The sequence below is a fragment of the Dendrobates tinctorius genome, unplaced genomic scaffold (assembly GCF_039654945.1).
Source record: "Dendrobates tinctorius isolate UK_male_01 unplaced genomic scaffold, ASM3965494v1 ptg000017l, whole genome shotgun sequence".
Lineage (NCBI taxonomy): Eukaryota > Metazoa > Chordata > Amphibia > Anura > Dendrobatidae > Dendrobates > Dendrobates tinctorius.
Genome location: NW_027361685.1, coordinates 5,799,413 through 5,816,066, shown reverse-complemented (window position 1 = coordinate 5,816,066; position 16,654 = coordinate 5,799,413). Strand labels below are relative to the sequence as shown.

Genomic DNA, 16,654 nt, shown 5'->3' with positions numbered 1-16,654 from the left:
TTTCAATTAATGAGATTCTCGTGATCTGGGGTGGGGCTGTGGGCGGGGCTGTGGGCGGAGCTTTATGAGGTGTGCTGATTACATATTCCTCTGTATTGGCTTATGACAGGTTGCTGATCCCTCACTGACCTGCCCCCATTATTACATAATGCATATAATAGCATTGATATTATTCGTGATAATGCCTATAATATTGTGGCTATTGTGAGGCTTAGAAAAAAAATTACATCCAGCAAAATGTCACCAGCGGTGCCTGTCCAGTAACCTCTATCTCTTACTTTGCTGGTTGTCACTATCTTCTCTGCTTTCCATATCCCAAGGATTGCCTTGCTCATCGCCCTTTAACACCCTCACATGGAATCTGACCTTACACTGGGACCATGGTGTTACCTGCTATTCTGTGGTGTTAGATGCCAAGAAGAATAGTCAGGTAGCTGGGTCAGAACCAGAAGGACAGAATACAGAATCAGAAGACACAAGAGTAGTCAGTAAGGGTGGTTTCACATTAGCGCTTTTTAAGCGCACGCAAGGCCGGGGGTAGCTCCGCCCCCGAGCCGGCTCTCTGCCCGGCGTGCCCGCCCCTTGCTTGTAGCGCCGCCTCCTAGCGCACAGCGGCGCCTGCGATCGGCGCACCCTATCTTTAGCATAGGGTGCGCAGATCGTGCGCAGGCCGTGCGCTAGTTGCGCTTTGACCTGCGCTGCGCACTTTTGACGGTGCGCCGTGCGCGCCAAAATCCGAAAAGTTTGATTTTGGCGCGCACGGCGCACCGTCAAAAGTGCGCAGCGCATGTCAAAGCGCAACTAGCGCACGGCCTGCGCACGATCTGCGCACCCTATGCTAAAGATAGGGTGCGCCGATCGCAGGCGCCGCTGTGCGCTAGGAGGCGGCGCTACAAGCAAGGGGCGGGCACGCCGGGCAGAGAGCCGGCTCGGGGGCGGAGCTACCCCCGGCCGTGCGTGCGCTTAAAAAGCGCTAATGTGAAACCACCCTAAACGGGCCACGGTCACAGCAGGAAACAAATACACAAGCCGCAAGCTGAGCACAGAGGACTGAACCAGAGGGGAACAGCGCTGTATCTGGCAGATTCCGGCCATGTGCTTTGCGCTTTAGTAGGGTGTGGTACTTTCCAATTGGCTGAAGTAGGGAGCAGATTACTCCAGCTGGACAGCAGGAACAGATCCCAGATGAGATTGGACACACCATATGCAGAAGCCCTAATATAACTAAATGACAGAAAAACAGAATAGTAGAAATCCCCATAAAGTGATTCCATGTTATAAACTAATTCACTGATGGTTATAATCTATACACACGTGGTCAAAATTGTTGGTACCCCTCGTTTAATGACAGAAAAACCCACAATGGTCACAGAAATAACTTGAATCTGACAAAAGTAATAATGAATAAAAAATCTATGAAAATGAACAAATGAAAGTCAGACATTGCTTTTCCACCATGCTTCCACAGAATTTAAAAAAAAATGAAACTCATGAAATAGGCCAGGACAGAAACGATGGAACCCCTGAAAATAATGTGACAAAAGGGACATGATAAATCCCGGTGTGTCCACTAATTATCATCACAGGTGTCTACAATCCTGGAATCAGTGAGTGGCCTGTATAGAGGCTACAGATACTCACTGTGCTGTGTGGTGACATGGTGTGTATCACACTCAACATGGACCAGAGGAAGTGAAGGAAAGAGTTGTCTCAGGAGATTAGAAAGAAAATTATAGACAAACATGTTACAGGTAAAAGTTATAAGACCATCTCCAAGCAGCTTCATGTTCCTGTGACTACAGCTGCACATATTATTCCGAAATTTAAGCTCCATGGGACTGTAGCCAACCTCCCTGGACGTGGCCGCAGGAGGAAAATTCATGGCACATCAAAGAGATGAATAATATGAATGGTAACAAAAGAGCCCAGAAAAACTTCTAAACAAAAGGTGAACTTCAAGCTCAAGGAACATCAGTGTCAGATCCCACCATCACAAAAATTTTCCTTTAGACCTAATTTTTTTTTACTTTCGTAAGGGTAATAGGAGAAAATGGACTATACATTTTGTTTTGCAATTTCTCCTGAGCATGCCTATACCCCATATTTCGGGGAAATCTACTGTTTGGGCACACGGCAGGGCTCGGAAGGGAAGGCACGCCATTTGATTTTTTGAATGTAAAATATGCTGTAATAATTAGCGGTTGCCATGTCGCGTTTGGAGAGCCCCTGATCTGCCTAAACAGTGGAAACCCCCAATAAGTGACACCATTTTGGAGACTAGACAGCTTTAGGGAACTTATCCAGATGTGTATTGAGCACCTTGAATCCACAGGTGCTTCACAGAAGTTTATAACTTAGAGTCGTCGAAATAAAAAAAATAACATTTTTCACAAATAATTCATTTTTTGCCCCATATTTTGCATTTTGATAAGGGTAACAGGAGAAATTGCTCCATACAATTTGTTGTGTAATTTCTCCTGAGATCGCCTATACCCCACTTGTGGGAGAATACTACTGTTTGGGCGCATGGCAATGCTTGGAAGGGAAGAAGCGCCATATTGGAGAGCAGATTTTGCTGGAATTGTTTGTAGGTGACATGTCAAATTGTCAGAGCCCCAGACGTGTTTAAACAGTGAAAACCCCCAACACGTGACTCCATTTTTTAAACTAGACCCCCAAGGAGCTTATCTAGATGTGTGGTGAGCTCTTTGAACCCCCAAGTGCATCACAGAAGTTAATTACGTAGAAACGTGAAAATAAAAAATCATATTTTTTAAAAAAAAAAAAAAGATCTTTTCGCCCTCCATTTTTTATCCAAAGGGTAACAGGAGAAATTGGACCGCAAAAGTTGTTGTGCAATTTGCCCTGAGTATTCTGACACCCCATATGTGGGGGTAAACCACTGTTTGGGCGCATGGCAGAGCTCAGAAGGGAAGGAGTGCCATATTGGAGAGCAGATTTTGCTGGAATTGTTTGTGGGTGACATGTCACATTGTCAGAGCCCCTGAGATGCCAGATAAGCATAAGCCCCCAAAAGTGACTGCATTTTACCAAATACTTCCCTGAATGAATTCTTCTAGTGGTGCAGTGAGCATACTGACACCACAGCTGTTCCATAGGAAATTATACCATTGGGCGGTGAAGAAAAATAATTACATTTTTACCACTAAAATGTTGTTTTAACCCCATATTTTACATTGGAAAATATATAGATAGGTAAATGGTCACTACACCCAGAGATGAATTCACAGAGGGGGGTCGTTTCCAATTCCCAGAAGGGTGTCATTTCCAAAATGGGGTCACTTCAGGGGGGATTCTGCTGTTAATGCACTTTGGAGAGCCGCTAAGTGCCAGAACAACAGAATCCCCCCTGAAGTGACCCCATTTTGGAAATGACACCCCTCTGGGAATTCATCTATGGATATAGTGACCATTTTCACTACATGGATGATTTCCAGAAACTCATAGTAGAAGTTTCACAGCAAAAATGTCATTGTAGTGCCCAATATATTGTGCCCAGCTTGTGTCTCTGGAGACCTCCCCCACCTACCCCCGGAAATTGTTAAGTCAGCTCTACTCATATGTGTCTGTCACTAAATAATCCAAATGCTTGAATGTCAAAACAGTTCAAAAACGTGGTTCTGTGTGGAAGATTGTAAAGCCGTCATGGAGGCATAAGGCTGGCAGTGATGGGCCTTGTGGGTAATAATAGCGGGGATCATGCCTCATTCCTCTCTAGGAACATACACGACATCTTCTCTGGGGTTCTTTCTTGTTTCAGTTGCTGGGATGAGTGCAATAAAATGTCGCTCAGTGAGTCTTCTCACATCTTCACATTCTAAAGGATTGGCGGGGACAAAATTTTCAAAAACAAGATTTTCAGTGACCTTTTCCTGATAATCAAGGAAAGTATCTGCATTTCCGGCTTTTTTGTATAACGTAAAAGAATTATATGTGGCCACCTGAAACAAATACATGACTAACTTTTTATACCAGATCTATGATTTTCTTGATACCTGGTATGGTTGTAGAACCTGATCTGCAAGGTCCACACCCCCATATATTTGTTGTAGTCAATGAATAAAAACAGGTTTTGGAGTAGTGGATCCCTGTTGGTCTGCAGTGGCCCTTGTGGCATCTGTGTGGATCGAGCTCAGGATAAAAATATTTTATTTATCCTTAATATTAAGGGCAAGCAGCTCTCCATTGTGTAAAGCCCCTGACTGCCCCTTTCGGAACTTTTTGCTGACCAATGATTGTGGAAACCCCTGATGGTTTTTGCGAATGGTCCCACAAGCCCCTATGTTATGTTCAACTAGAGGTATGCTGGTGTAGTAGTTGTCAACATACAGATTGGAGCCTTTTTGTAAAAATTGAGTTATCAGCTCCCAAACCTTTTTTCCAGATGTCCCCAGATAAGTAGGGCATCCTGGTGGGTGTAGTTGGCTATCTTTCCCCTCTTAAATGTGAAATGCTGATGTGCATATGGTTGAACTCTCGCACATTTTATAGAGCTTTATTCCGAACCTTGCCCTCTTAGAAGGAATAAATTGCTTGAGGTGCAGACTTCCTTTGAATTTTACAAGGGACTCATCAATGGAAATGTTTTCTGTTGGGGTGTAGAGCTTTAAGAACTTTTCTGTCAAGTCTTCGATGATGGGTCTGATTTTGAATAGTCAGTCATGTTCTGGGGCATTTCTGGGCAGGCATTGACTATTGTCGTTAAAATGCCAAAATCTCATGAGCATTTCATAACAGGTCCTAGGAAGAATGGCAGAAAACATAGGGGTGGCTTGAACAGGGCGGTTGGACCAATAGGACCGAATGCTCGTTTTTTAAAAAGCCCCATAGCGAATGTCAGTCCTAAAAATGTTTTAATTTCTAGGACATTAGTTTGTCCATAAATTTGACCTAGCATAATAGGATCGTGGATTCTGGCTGATGAATTGGGACACATATAAATTTGTAGGACAATATGCTCTAGCTATCTGTCAGAAAGAAATTAAAAAAATAATTGTTCCAAAATTTTCCACCTCCACATTTATACCAGGAATGGCATTAAAATTAGGGATGAATGGAGTAGCCGAATCCGAAGCCTCCCATCTGGGAAATGCTACATCAAGAGGCAAAGCCCCTTGGACATCGGTGTGCGCCAATTCTCGAGCACTAGGGACAGCGCTAGTACTGGGCATTGTTCCCTGAGTTGGAGACATTTCTCCAGAAGCGCTATTTGTCCTTCTTGTTGTACTGGTCCTTGTGTGTGAGGATGGACCAGAATCACTGCTCATTTCTGAGCTATCACTGTCGCTGCTACTAAAGCCCTCGATATCCACATCATCATCTGACACTGCACTTTCTTCACTGTCAGAACATAAAAGTGTATAAGCCTCCTCTGCACTATAGTACTGACGGGCCATTTCATTCATTTTTATTTTTTCCATAAATAGAAAACTATGACGTGACCAAATTATTGGGGAGACAATTGAGAAAAGCCTAATTCTTTAGCCTACCTCTAACTTTAGAATAAACCTTAAAATTAACCCTGACTTTAGCCCCAACACTAACCCTAACTATAGCACTAACCCTAACCTGCCTTATCTGTTTTTTTACTTTATAGCACAATCACTGACTGACACAGCTGTTGGCAGCAGCTCTTGTAACACTGTTTCTCCTCTAATCTCTCACTGACAGGAGATCTGAGGAGAAACAATGTTTTTATGAGGCAGATCGCCCGGGAAAGTTCGCTGCTACAACAAACTCTCCTAGTGATTTGTCTCATTGGCTGGTGTGAGGCTGACGTCATCAGGACCTGAACCAATCAGGTCTCGATGCGCACGGGGTCACAGCAAGCGTTGTGTGGTGGAATCCCCTCGTTATATGGTATGTGGGGGTCCCGATGAGCATAAAACCGCTGACCGTAGACAAACATTGGCATTGCACAAAGCCCTGCTAGCGCCGATGTCTATCAACCGTTGGAGGTCATGAAGCGGGTACGTTAAGGGTACCATAGTTTCTGTCCAGGCCTATTTCATTAGTTTTATTTTTTTTTTGAAATTCTGTGGAATCATGGTTGGAAAGCAATGTCTGACTTTCATTTGTTCATTTTCATAGATTTTTGATTTATTATTACTTTTGTCAGATTCAAGTTATTTCTGTGACCATTGTGGGTTTTTCTGTCAGTAAATGAGGGGTACCAGCAATTTTGACCACATGTGTAGGAGGAGTGAATATTTTGACTCCACAGCAACTTTCCGTAAATTAACACGCAGTGGATGTTGGAGAGTGAAAATTACACATTTGCCATTTTCTTACCCAGCACATAGTGCCCAGATTGTGCTCCAGGAGACACACACCACAAATTAAGTGGATTCTTCTCACTATAATATTGCTAAATACAGGGATCCTAAATGTTGTTTGCGCACACTGCAAGACTCCAAAGTGAGAGCGGATTTTGCTGGATTGGTTTATAGAAACCCTGTTGCTTTTCAACAGCCTTTGAGCCACTAATAGTGCGGGAACCTCTGTTTTTCCATTGGCAGATGATGGACCTGAGTGGGGACTTGTTTTTGTGAGATGAGAATTGGTATTATTTTCACCTACATAACATTGATTGGTTTCTTTTTATTCGATATTTGGGAGGCAGAATGAACCAACAGTTGAACACCGCACACTACTGGTTCATCCAACAAGGTTTTCTATTAGACGGTGAACTGTCATTGTCTTGGTAAATAATTAAAGTTTTTTACATAGCTTGCCAAAAATATAAAACTCAAGGATATTTTATAAAAAAAATTTTTTCTTATCTTAGCAGATGACTGTACCAGGAGATCAGAGGGACAGCTGACATCTTCAATTTTTAAATCTGATGATCTTGAAATCCTACAACGAACAACTGAAGTGATTGCTATTACTCCAGATATATCATCATCCATTCACAGAAAAGATCTGTCATCTGATCCTATGAAACAGGTCCCATCTTCTGATTCATTACTGACTACTAAGGAAAATCAAAGTCACAAAAGAGGCATTAAAAAACAAACTGCTCCTAAAGCAAAGAAGTCATTTTCATGTTCAGAATGTGGGAAATGTTTTAACAAGAAATCACATTTTGTTACACACCAAAGAACTCACACAGGGGAGAAGCCTTTTTCATGTTCTGAATGTGGAAAATGTTTTAACTGGAAATCACAATTGGTTAATCACCATAGAACTCACACAGGGGAGAAGCCTTTTTACTGTTCAGAATGTGGGAAATGTTTCAACTCAAAATCACAATTGGTTAATCACCATAGAACTCACACAGGGGAGAAGCCTTTTTCATGTTCAGAATGTGGGAAATCTTTTAACACCAAATCACATTTTGTTACACACCAATTAACTCACACAGGAGAGAAGCCTTTTTCCTGTTCAGAATGTGGAAAATGTTTTAACCATAACGGGAATCTTGTTAAACACCAAAAAACTCACACAGGGGAGAAGCCTTTTTTATGTTCAGAATGTGGAAAATGTTTTAACCATAAAGGGAATCTTGTTACCCACCAGAGAATTCACACAGGAGAGAAGCTTTTTTCATGTTCAGAATGTGGGAAATCTTTTAACACCAAATCACATTTTGTTACACACCAATTAACTCACACAGGAGAGAAGCCTTTTTCCTGTTCAGAATGTGGAAAATGTTTTAACCATAACGGGAATCTTGTTAAACACCAAAAAACTCACACAGGGGAGAAGCCTTTTTTATGTTCAGAATGTGGAAAATGTTTTAACCATAACGGGAATCTTGTTAAACACCAAAAAACTCACAAAGGAGAGAAGCCTTTTTCATGCTCAGAATGTGGGAAATGTTTTAACCAGAAAGGGAATCTTGATTAACACCAAAGAACTCACACAGGAGAGAAGTCTTTTTGATGTTCAGAATGTGAGAAATGTTTTACTCAGAATTCAAATCTTGTTACATGTGAGAGAATTCATACAGCAGAGAAGCCATATTCTTGCTCAGAATGTGGGAAATGTTTTAAATGGAAAAATCAATCTTGATTCAAAGAACCCACATAGGGGAGAAGACTTTTTCCTGTTCAGAATGTGGGAAATGTTTTAACCGGAGATCACTTCTTCTTTGACATCAAGTCACACAGGGGAGAAGCTTTTTTCATTTTCTTAATGTGGATAATATTTTAGTTGGAAATCAACTGTTAATAAACATCAGAGGCATCACATAGGGGAGAAGGTTTTTTTATAATGTTGGAATAGTTTTAATCAAAATTGAATCTTCTTAAATAGGTTGTCTCTTGTCATTCCTCATGTTTGTTGACAAAAGGAAAAAAATAAACTTTATTACTTCCAAAAGTAAAACTATATTCCTAATTCACCCCCTGAAGGTTAGTCAATAGGTGACTAATAGAAAAAACATATATCCCACATCTCAGTATATAGGGTGAGGAGATGTATACACACTCACTCTCCAAGCCTCTCATTTCTACGACTCATCAGGAGACTATTTAATATTGACCTATATCCACGCCAGACTAGACAAAATAAAAACTAAAATCATGCATCATGTTATCTGAAACAGTCAGAAAACTAGCCACATATCGGCAGATCCCAGACCTCAAACTATATACTGTGTAAGTTTATAAGCCACTCCAGTGTCAGGAATAGATAGTATGTGAAAATACAGTATAATTCTTGTGTTTTTCTCCTATAGGGACTGCCCTAGTTTGGGATTGTAACAGCTGTTAATTAGTAGTGCAGGCAAATTGTCCTAGACCAGTGATGGCGAACCTATGGCATGCAGAGCCCTCTCTGCTGGCACGTGGTATCACCTCATCTACAAGTGTCCTCGCTCCAGAGCTGCAGCTTCCTGCCTCACATGGCAGTCAGCGACGCGGCTGGATAACATCATCATTCAGCTCTGCAGCCGCTGTGCTAGTGAGAGGAAGCTTCCGGCGAGTGCGCGGAGAGGTGTGTGTGTGTAATGATGGGGGAGAGGGCAATGATGGGAGTGATGGAGAAGGCAATGATGGGGAGAAGGCAATGATGGGAGTGATGGAGAAGGCAATGATGGGGAGAGGGCAATGATGGCAGTGATGAAGAAGGCAATGATGGGTGTGATGGCAATGATGGGAGTGATGGAGAAGGCAATGATGGGGAGAGGGCAATGATGGGAGTGATGGAGAAGGCAATGATGGGATTGATGGAGAAGGCAATGATGCGGGTGATGGGGAGAGTGCAATGATGGCAGTGATGAAGAAGGCAATGATGGGGTGATGGCAATGATGGGAGTGATGGAGAAGGCAATGATGGGAGTGATGGAGAAGGTAATGATGGGGAGAAGGCAATGATGGGAGTGAAGGAAAAGGCAATGATGCGGGTGATGGGGAGAGGGCAAAAATGGGTGTGATGGAGAGGGCAATGATGGGGTGGTGAGGAGGAAATGATGGAGGTGGTTGAATGAGCAATTTCTACAATAAGGGGATCAGGATGGGGCACATTTCTACATGAAGGGGATCATACAAAAAGCAAAAAACACAAATATCCTGAACTAAAAAGTAAAAAATACTGCAAATAATGCATAAAGGTAATAATAATAATAATAAGGGTATTTAGTAAACATATTTTTGATCAAAATAATGTACAAGCCATCCTGCCACGTCACGGCAACCCTTGTGGGACAGTCCCTACTCTAGTATTTAAAACCTTTTCACTTGCCAAGTGGCGTGAATGTGAATAAGGGTCGAGCTGCTGAACCACTAGTAACAGCTTAGGCCAGACTGGATGGCTTTCCCAGCTCAGAAAGAGGGCGGTCACACCCATATATGCACTGAATGCACAATGAAATGAATAAAAAACAAATCTGAACTGAGAAAAGTAAGTTAATGTGTATGCACAATGTAAGTGCATATTAGCACATGACCATTAACCAGAGAAAACCAGAGAGGTTTTAAATACTAGAGTAGGGACTGTCCCACAAGGGTTGCCGTGACGTGGCGGGATGGCTTGTACATTATTTTGATCAAAATTATGTTTACTAAATACCCTTATTATTATTACCTTTATGCATTATTTGCAGTATTATTAAAAGAATGGGGCATATTACTACAAGAAGTGGACAATGATGGGGCATATTACTACAAGAAGGGGACAATGATGGGGCATATTACTACAAGAAGGGGACAATGATGGGGCATATTACTACAAGAAGTGGACAATGATGGGGCATATTACTACAAGAAGTGGACAATGATGGGGCATATTACTACAAGAAGGGGACAATGATGGGGCATATTACTACAAGAAGGGGACAATGATGGGGCATATTACTACAAGAAGTGGACAATGATGGGGCATATTACTACAAGAAGGGGACAATGATGGGCATATTACTACAAGAAGGGGACAATGATAGGGCATATTACTACAAGAAGTGGACAATGATGGGGCATATTACTACAAGAAGTGGACAATGATGGGGCATATTACTACAAGAAGGGGACAATGATGGGGCATATTTCAGGGTAGAATCTGCTTGCATTCCATGCTAAAATCTATCTAATCTGCATTTTTTTCCCTAAAGATCAACCCAACTGCTGTGTCTGGAAAGGGCAGTGTGAGTGGCTCAGTGTCAGTGTGTGATAAGCAATCATGAGCTTGAAGCCCCCCTGCTGAACAAAAGAGAAGACTGCAAAGGTAAATTTCAAATCAATGAATAGTTTACATAATAGAATTGATCATCAAGGTTTAGGGACGGCAAGCGCTGTACAGGCAAGAGAGTTGGCAGCTGCGGACTCTCCTGTGCAGCGCTTATGATGGTCACTGCTGAGTAGTTCTCATTCATTTTCAGTGCTGCAGGACCTTGAGACGCCACTACACATTTTTCATCACACAAAATTGCCCTGTGGCACTTCGTCATAAATAATTGGATCTTAGGTTGCAGTTTGGGCACTCGGTCTCAGAAAGGTTCGCCATCACTGCCCTAGACTAAACTCAGTCTTCAGACGGCCCAATATGTACCACTCAGGGAGAACTTACCTGCTCCAAAGATCATTAGCAGCTTCTAACTAATGGCCATGCTGCGGTCTGTCAGGGAATGAGTGCAATATTGTTATAAAGACTAGGGATATGTGCAATCATAATGTCTGGGAGATCTGTGCCATTATTTAGTATGAATATGGAAATTATCTCTGAAAGGTAAGTGTTCCCTGAGCGGTATATACGGTATTGTCACATACTATCTATTCCTGACACTGGAGGGGCTTATAAACTGGGATCTGCCAATATGTGGCTAGTTCTCTGACTGTTTCGGATAACATGATACATGATTTTAGGTTTATTTGTCTAGTCTCGCTTGAATATAGGTCAATATTAAATAGTCTCCTGATGAGTCGCCTTTGGGGAGGACGATGAAGCCCGCAGAAATGAGAGGCTTGGAGAGTGAGTGTGCATACGTCACCTCACAATATATACTGAACTGTGGGGCACATGTTTTTTCTATTAGTCACCTTCTGACTAACCCTCAGGGGGTGAATTATGGGTATAGCTTTACATTTGGAATTAATAAAGTTTATTTTTATCCTTTTATCAGCAAACATGAGGAATGACAAGAGACAACCAATTTAAAAAGATTCAGTTTTGGTTAAAACTACTCCAACACTATGAACATAAAAAAGGCTTCTCCCCTATGTGACATTGCTGATGTTTATTAACAGTTGATTTCCAAGTAAAATATTCCCACATTAAGAAAATGAAAAAGGCTTCTCTATGTGACTGCTCTGATGTCTAACAAGAAGCGCTTTCCGGTTAAAACATTTCCCACATTCTGAACATGAAAAAGACTTCTCTGCTGTGTGAGTTCTATGGTGCCTAACCAAATCTGATTTCCAGTTAAAACATTTCCCACATTCTGAACATGAAACTGGCTTCTCCCCTGTGTGAGTTCTTTGATGAGTAACAAAATTCCCTTTATGGTTAAAACATTTCCCACATTCTGAACAGGAAAAATGCTTCTTCCCTGTGTGAGTTCTCTGGTGTGTTACAAAATGTGATTTCTTGTTAAAACATTTCCCACATTCTGAACATGAAAATGACTTCTTTGCTTTAGGAGCAGTTTGTTTTTTATTGCCTCTTTTGTGACTTTGATTTTCCTTAGTAGTCGGTAATGAATCAGATGGGACCTGTTTCATAGGATCAGATGACAGATCTTTGCTGTGAATGGATGATGATATATCTGGAGTAATGCCATTCACTTCAGTTGTATCTTGTAGGATCTCAAGATCATCAAATTTATAAATTGTCCCTCTGATCTCCTGGTACAGTCATCTGCTAAGATAACTAAGATAAAAAACAATTATTACTTATTAATAAAATATCCTTGAGTTTTATATTTTTGAACATTTCTACTTACCTTGCCATTTTTATGGACAGTTTATGTAAAAAACTTTATTTACCAAAACAATGACAGTTCACAGTCTAATAGAAAACCTTGTTGGATGAGCCAGTAGTGTGCGGTGTTCAACTGTTTGTTCATTCTGCCTCCCAAATATCGAATAAAAAGAAACCAATCAATGTTATGTAGGGGAAAATAATACCAATTCTCATCTCACAAAAAACAAGTCCGCACTCAGGTCCATCATCTGTCAACGGAAAAACAGATAAGGCAGGTTACAGTTAATGCTATAGTTAGAGTTAGTGTTTGGGCTAAAGTTAGGGTTACTGTTAGGCTAAAGAATTAGGCTTTTCTCAATTGTCTCCCCAATAATTGGGTCACGTCAGAGTTTTCTTTTTCCAAAAAAAAACAAAAACGAATAAAATGGCCGGTCAGTATTATAGTGCAGAGGAGGTGTGATGTACAATGTCTGTGAGGTATGGGGTTTTGTCCACAAAATATGATGTTTTCTGTTGTAACTTTCCAGAAAGATCCAGCAGATATGACAATCCAGGCTGCTAGCTCTGCAGCTTCATCCCTCCTCCCTTCACACACACAGAGCAGTGCCACCCCCCCTCCTCTACAGCCTGTGTTCGCACTAGTAATAGGAGACCCCCCTGCTGTTACAACCATTTGTTTCCTTCTCTCCTCTTCAGAGTGGGAAAAACTTCTTTGTTTGAAACGAATAAAACTATGAGAGACTATACCATAAGAACCAAATACCCTAGAGATATGAAAATCACATTTTTGTAATCCGGGCGGTCACAGCGTCGCTGCCGTGGTTCTGGTGAAGCGTAATCCTTTCAGAACCTGAGATATGTGTTCCAGCTAAACGGTGTATCAGAACTACTGCATATTTGGTCTTGAATTATTGTACTCAACAAATCACAACCAATGATGCCCTATATGTGTCTGTGCGGGCTGCCCCCACGGAGTTATGATTAGTATAAGTTTTCTAGTGTAATTCTAAATCCAAAAGGGAGAGGTGGGATTAACCCAGCATGCATCTTTCCGTGATGTCACATAGCAAGTCTATAAAGCACTTCCTGGACAAAACCAGGGCAGAACAGCTCAAGTCGTCGTGCTAGAAAGACCCAGATGAGCGGAGAAGTGCAGCTCCGCCTCCACCCACCTTAGCCGCATGGTCTGCCTAAGGAACAATATGGAACTGTGAGTGTACTCTCTTTGTTTTCTCCACTTTTATTTTATACCTGTACTGTACATATTTTATGTCTCAATTTTATAGCAACTTTTATCTGTAATCACTGTCCTCTTTCGGAAAATAAATGAAATAATTATTTAGATCTGTCTCTATGCTCTAAGACTCGAACTATACGCCTTTGATAGATAATCGCTACTAATTCAAGGGGTTTGCCACGGACCCTCTTAATTTAACACTGTGAATTAAGTAACCGTGACTGGTGGCAGCGCGTTGTGCACGGCTATTGCGGCTTGCTGGCAGTCTAGAAGGGTCTTATATAGCTGAATAAGGGTCTGCAGCACCAGCATTCATAATTCCCTTACTGCAGAAGCCTAATTGCCGGTTCACAACAGGCAGCCCGTCCGGCGACCAATTATCCTAGGTGCAGTTCCCTGACTGACCTGAGGGTAAGGGGGGCGCCGGAGAGCTGCAAGTTCCAAAGTGGAACTGAGAAAGTGGGATATACATAAATCCCCGCAGTACTTGGAAGATTGATAGCAGTGGTGGGGCATCCAAATTAAACTCCCCCTGCGGCAAATTGTAGAGCGAGATTAGCTTGCTGGATATTTTTGTCACATGGTGCCAGTGGTGGGATAACTAGGATAAGCCCCACTGCGCCTGTGATAGCCGTGTGCCGGCATTGTGTCTCGTCCCTCCGTCCGCTGATACACCCGTGTCAGTGGTGGGACTGTGACATAGTGGTGACACAGGGTCCGCTGTCCGTTGCGTTTTGGTGGCAGCGGGACCCCCGTTAGTCGCCTCCGTAAGTGGACGAACGGCCGTGGGCTGTTCGTCACATATTGGTGGCAGAGAGGTGGGATAATCCTAGAGCATTAGTGATTTGGTTTGAGCAATCATTCCTCTCACTAAAGACCTGCACGGTTCCTGCGGGAATCCTGCATCATAGGTTTTGGAGAACAGACTCAGTGGTTACTAGTCCTGAGACATTAGTGTGTACTTGCAAGTATTCCCTCCCTTTTTCTCCGTTTTTCTTTTCTGTCTTTTATTTGGCAACCATGGCTACGATGGGAGCAGAGTGGTATAAGCAGCATAACAAGGCATCTCTTATTGCCCTCTGCGGGGTGTGGCGGATCGACACCACGAACAAAAACAAAGCCCAAATGATCGCGGCTCTGGTGCAACGGGAAAATGACCAGAGCCCAGCGAACGCAGAAGCGGGCTCAAGTAACAATGGGGCTGCAGCAGAGGCTCCACTCATGAGCGCTGGCCCCACATTCAACCATAACGGGGTGGACCCCTATCTGCAAATGGCCTTGGACGAACTCCCTGCCGAAGACAGTGAGGGTCGTCTGACACTGATCCGGCAATATCGGCAGGAGGCCCAGGCCGAGCGTCAAGCCCAGGCTGAGAGAGCCGAACGTGAGCGTCAATCCCAGGCTGAGAGAGCTGAGCGCCATGCAGAAGCTCAGAGGGCCCATGAGCTGGAGATGCTCCAGCGGGGGTGGAATGCCCCCACAGCCCGAACCAGTGAGCCCAGCAGCGTCCAGACTCCTAAACCCCGGACAGAGCATTTTCCCGTGATGGAAAAGGACGGGGACTTGGACACGTTTCTGCGAGCCTTTGAGAAAGCCTGCAGACAGTACCGACTGCCCGAAGACCAATGGACCAGGTACTTGACCCCAGGGCTAAAAGGCAAAGCTCTGGAGGCGTTTGCTTCTCTTCCGCAAGCGCATGATGAAGACTATCGCGCCATAAAAGAGGCGCTGATCGCCAAATATCGGCTGACACATGAGGTATACCGAAAGAAGTTCCGACACCTCCAACGTGGCCCACATGATAGCTACAGTGATGTGCTGCAAGGACTCAGGACCCACTTTGACCAGTGGATCCATGGACTGTCCGTTGAAACCTTTGAGCAGCTACGGGACCTGATGATCAAAGACCAGTTCCTGCATCTCTGCCCAGCTGAGGTCCGACAGTTCATCCTGGACCGCGAACCAACGAACGCGGACAAAGCGGCGCAGATCGCCGACAACCACGAGGCCAACCGGAAGCCTGAGACGCGGAGGCCAGTCGCCACCAGCTGGAAAGGGGGTAAGCCAGCAACCAACCCCAATGCCCCAGCTAGCCGTCCCTCCGGAGGCCCTGTCCCTGTTTCCAACAACAGGCCGGCTACTGACAGTCGCCTGTGTCACCACTGCCAGCGGCCTGGTCACTTCTTTTACGCCTGTCCGAACAGGCCGAAGAACCCCCCAGCCAAGGCCCCCGGGCCCAACGCCTCTGTTCTTTTGGTGGGAGGTGTGGTTGGGAGGGCTGACGACAACGTTCAACCTGTTCAGGTGGGGGCCCGTCTTGCTACAGGCCTCAAGGACACCGGGGCTGAACGAACCCTCATCTGTCCTGGACTGGCGGCCCCTGAAGAGTTTGTTGAGGGGAAAACCCTGACTGTCACCGGGATTGGAGGCACCCGTTGTCCCTTGCCAGTGGCACGAGTTTATCTCGATTGGGGTGCCGGGAGCGGGTTGAGGGAGGTGGGAGTGTCTGAAAATTTGCCCACTGATGTTTTATTGGGGACTGACTTGGGGAGGATGGTTGCATACTACGTCCCTGACCCCCTTCCCCAAACTGATAATAAGGGTAACGTTAACCCTGATGATGATGATGATGATGAGGGGAAACTGAATGTGTTACCTGCTAATGCCTTGATGAGTATTGATGCAACTAACAACCATTCTTTCCCCAGGTATGATGCTGATGCTGATGTGAATGTACCAAAGCAAACTGATAACCATTCTTCTCCTAGGAAGGATGATGATGATGTTGATGTATCTGTGCCGACTGAACCCGTTAACCCTTTCTTTGAAGCGGTAGATGTGTCCACAGGTACCGAAGTGCTCAGCCCCGTCACTCTGCGGAGTGAGACGGCTGAGGAACCCCTGGCAGGAGTAAGCAACGGTGCTCAAGGAAATGGGGAGGTGCATGGGGACCATGAGGAAGGTAATGCCATGCAGCTGACCAGTGCCACCGAGGAAGGTAACTGGCCCATAAGTAGCACTGCTCCTGAAGTGTTG

General features: G+C 43.8%; 1 protein-coding gene across 1 annotated transcript in view; it reads left to right on the top strand.

The window, feature by feature from the left end:
• The window catches only part of LOC141082413 (uncharacterized), a 59,950-nt gene extending 52,036 nt beyond the window's left edge, over nucleotides 1–7,914 (top strand). Inside the window, exon 4 of the mRNA XM_073566353.1 lies at nucleotides 6,812–7,914. Within this exon, the coding sequence (XP_073422454.1) occupies nucleotides 6,812–7,872 (1,061 nt within the window). The 3' untranslated portion in view covers nucleotides 7,873–7,914. The remainder of the gene's footprint in view (nucleotides 1–6,811) is intronic.
• The last annotated feature ends 8,740 nt before the right edge of the window (nucleotides 7,915–16,654 follow it).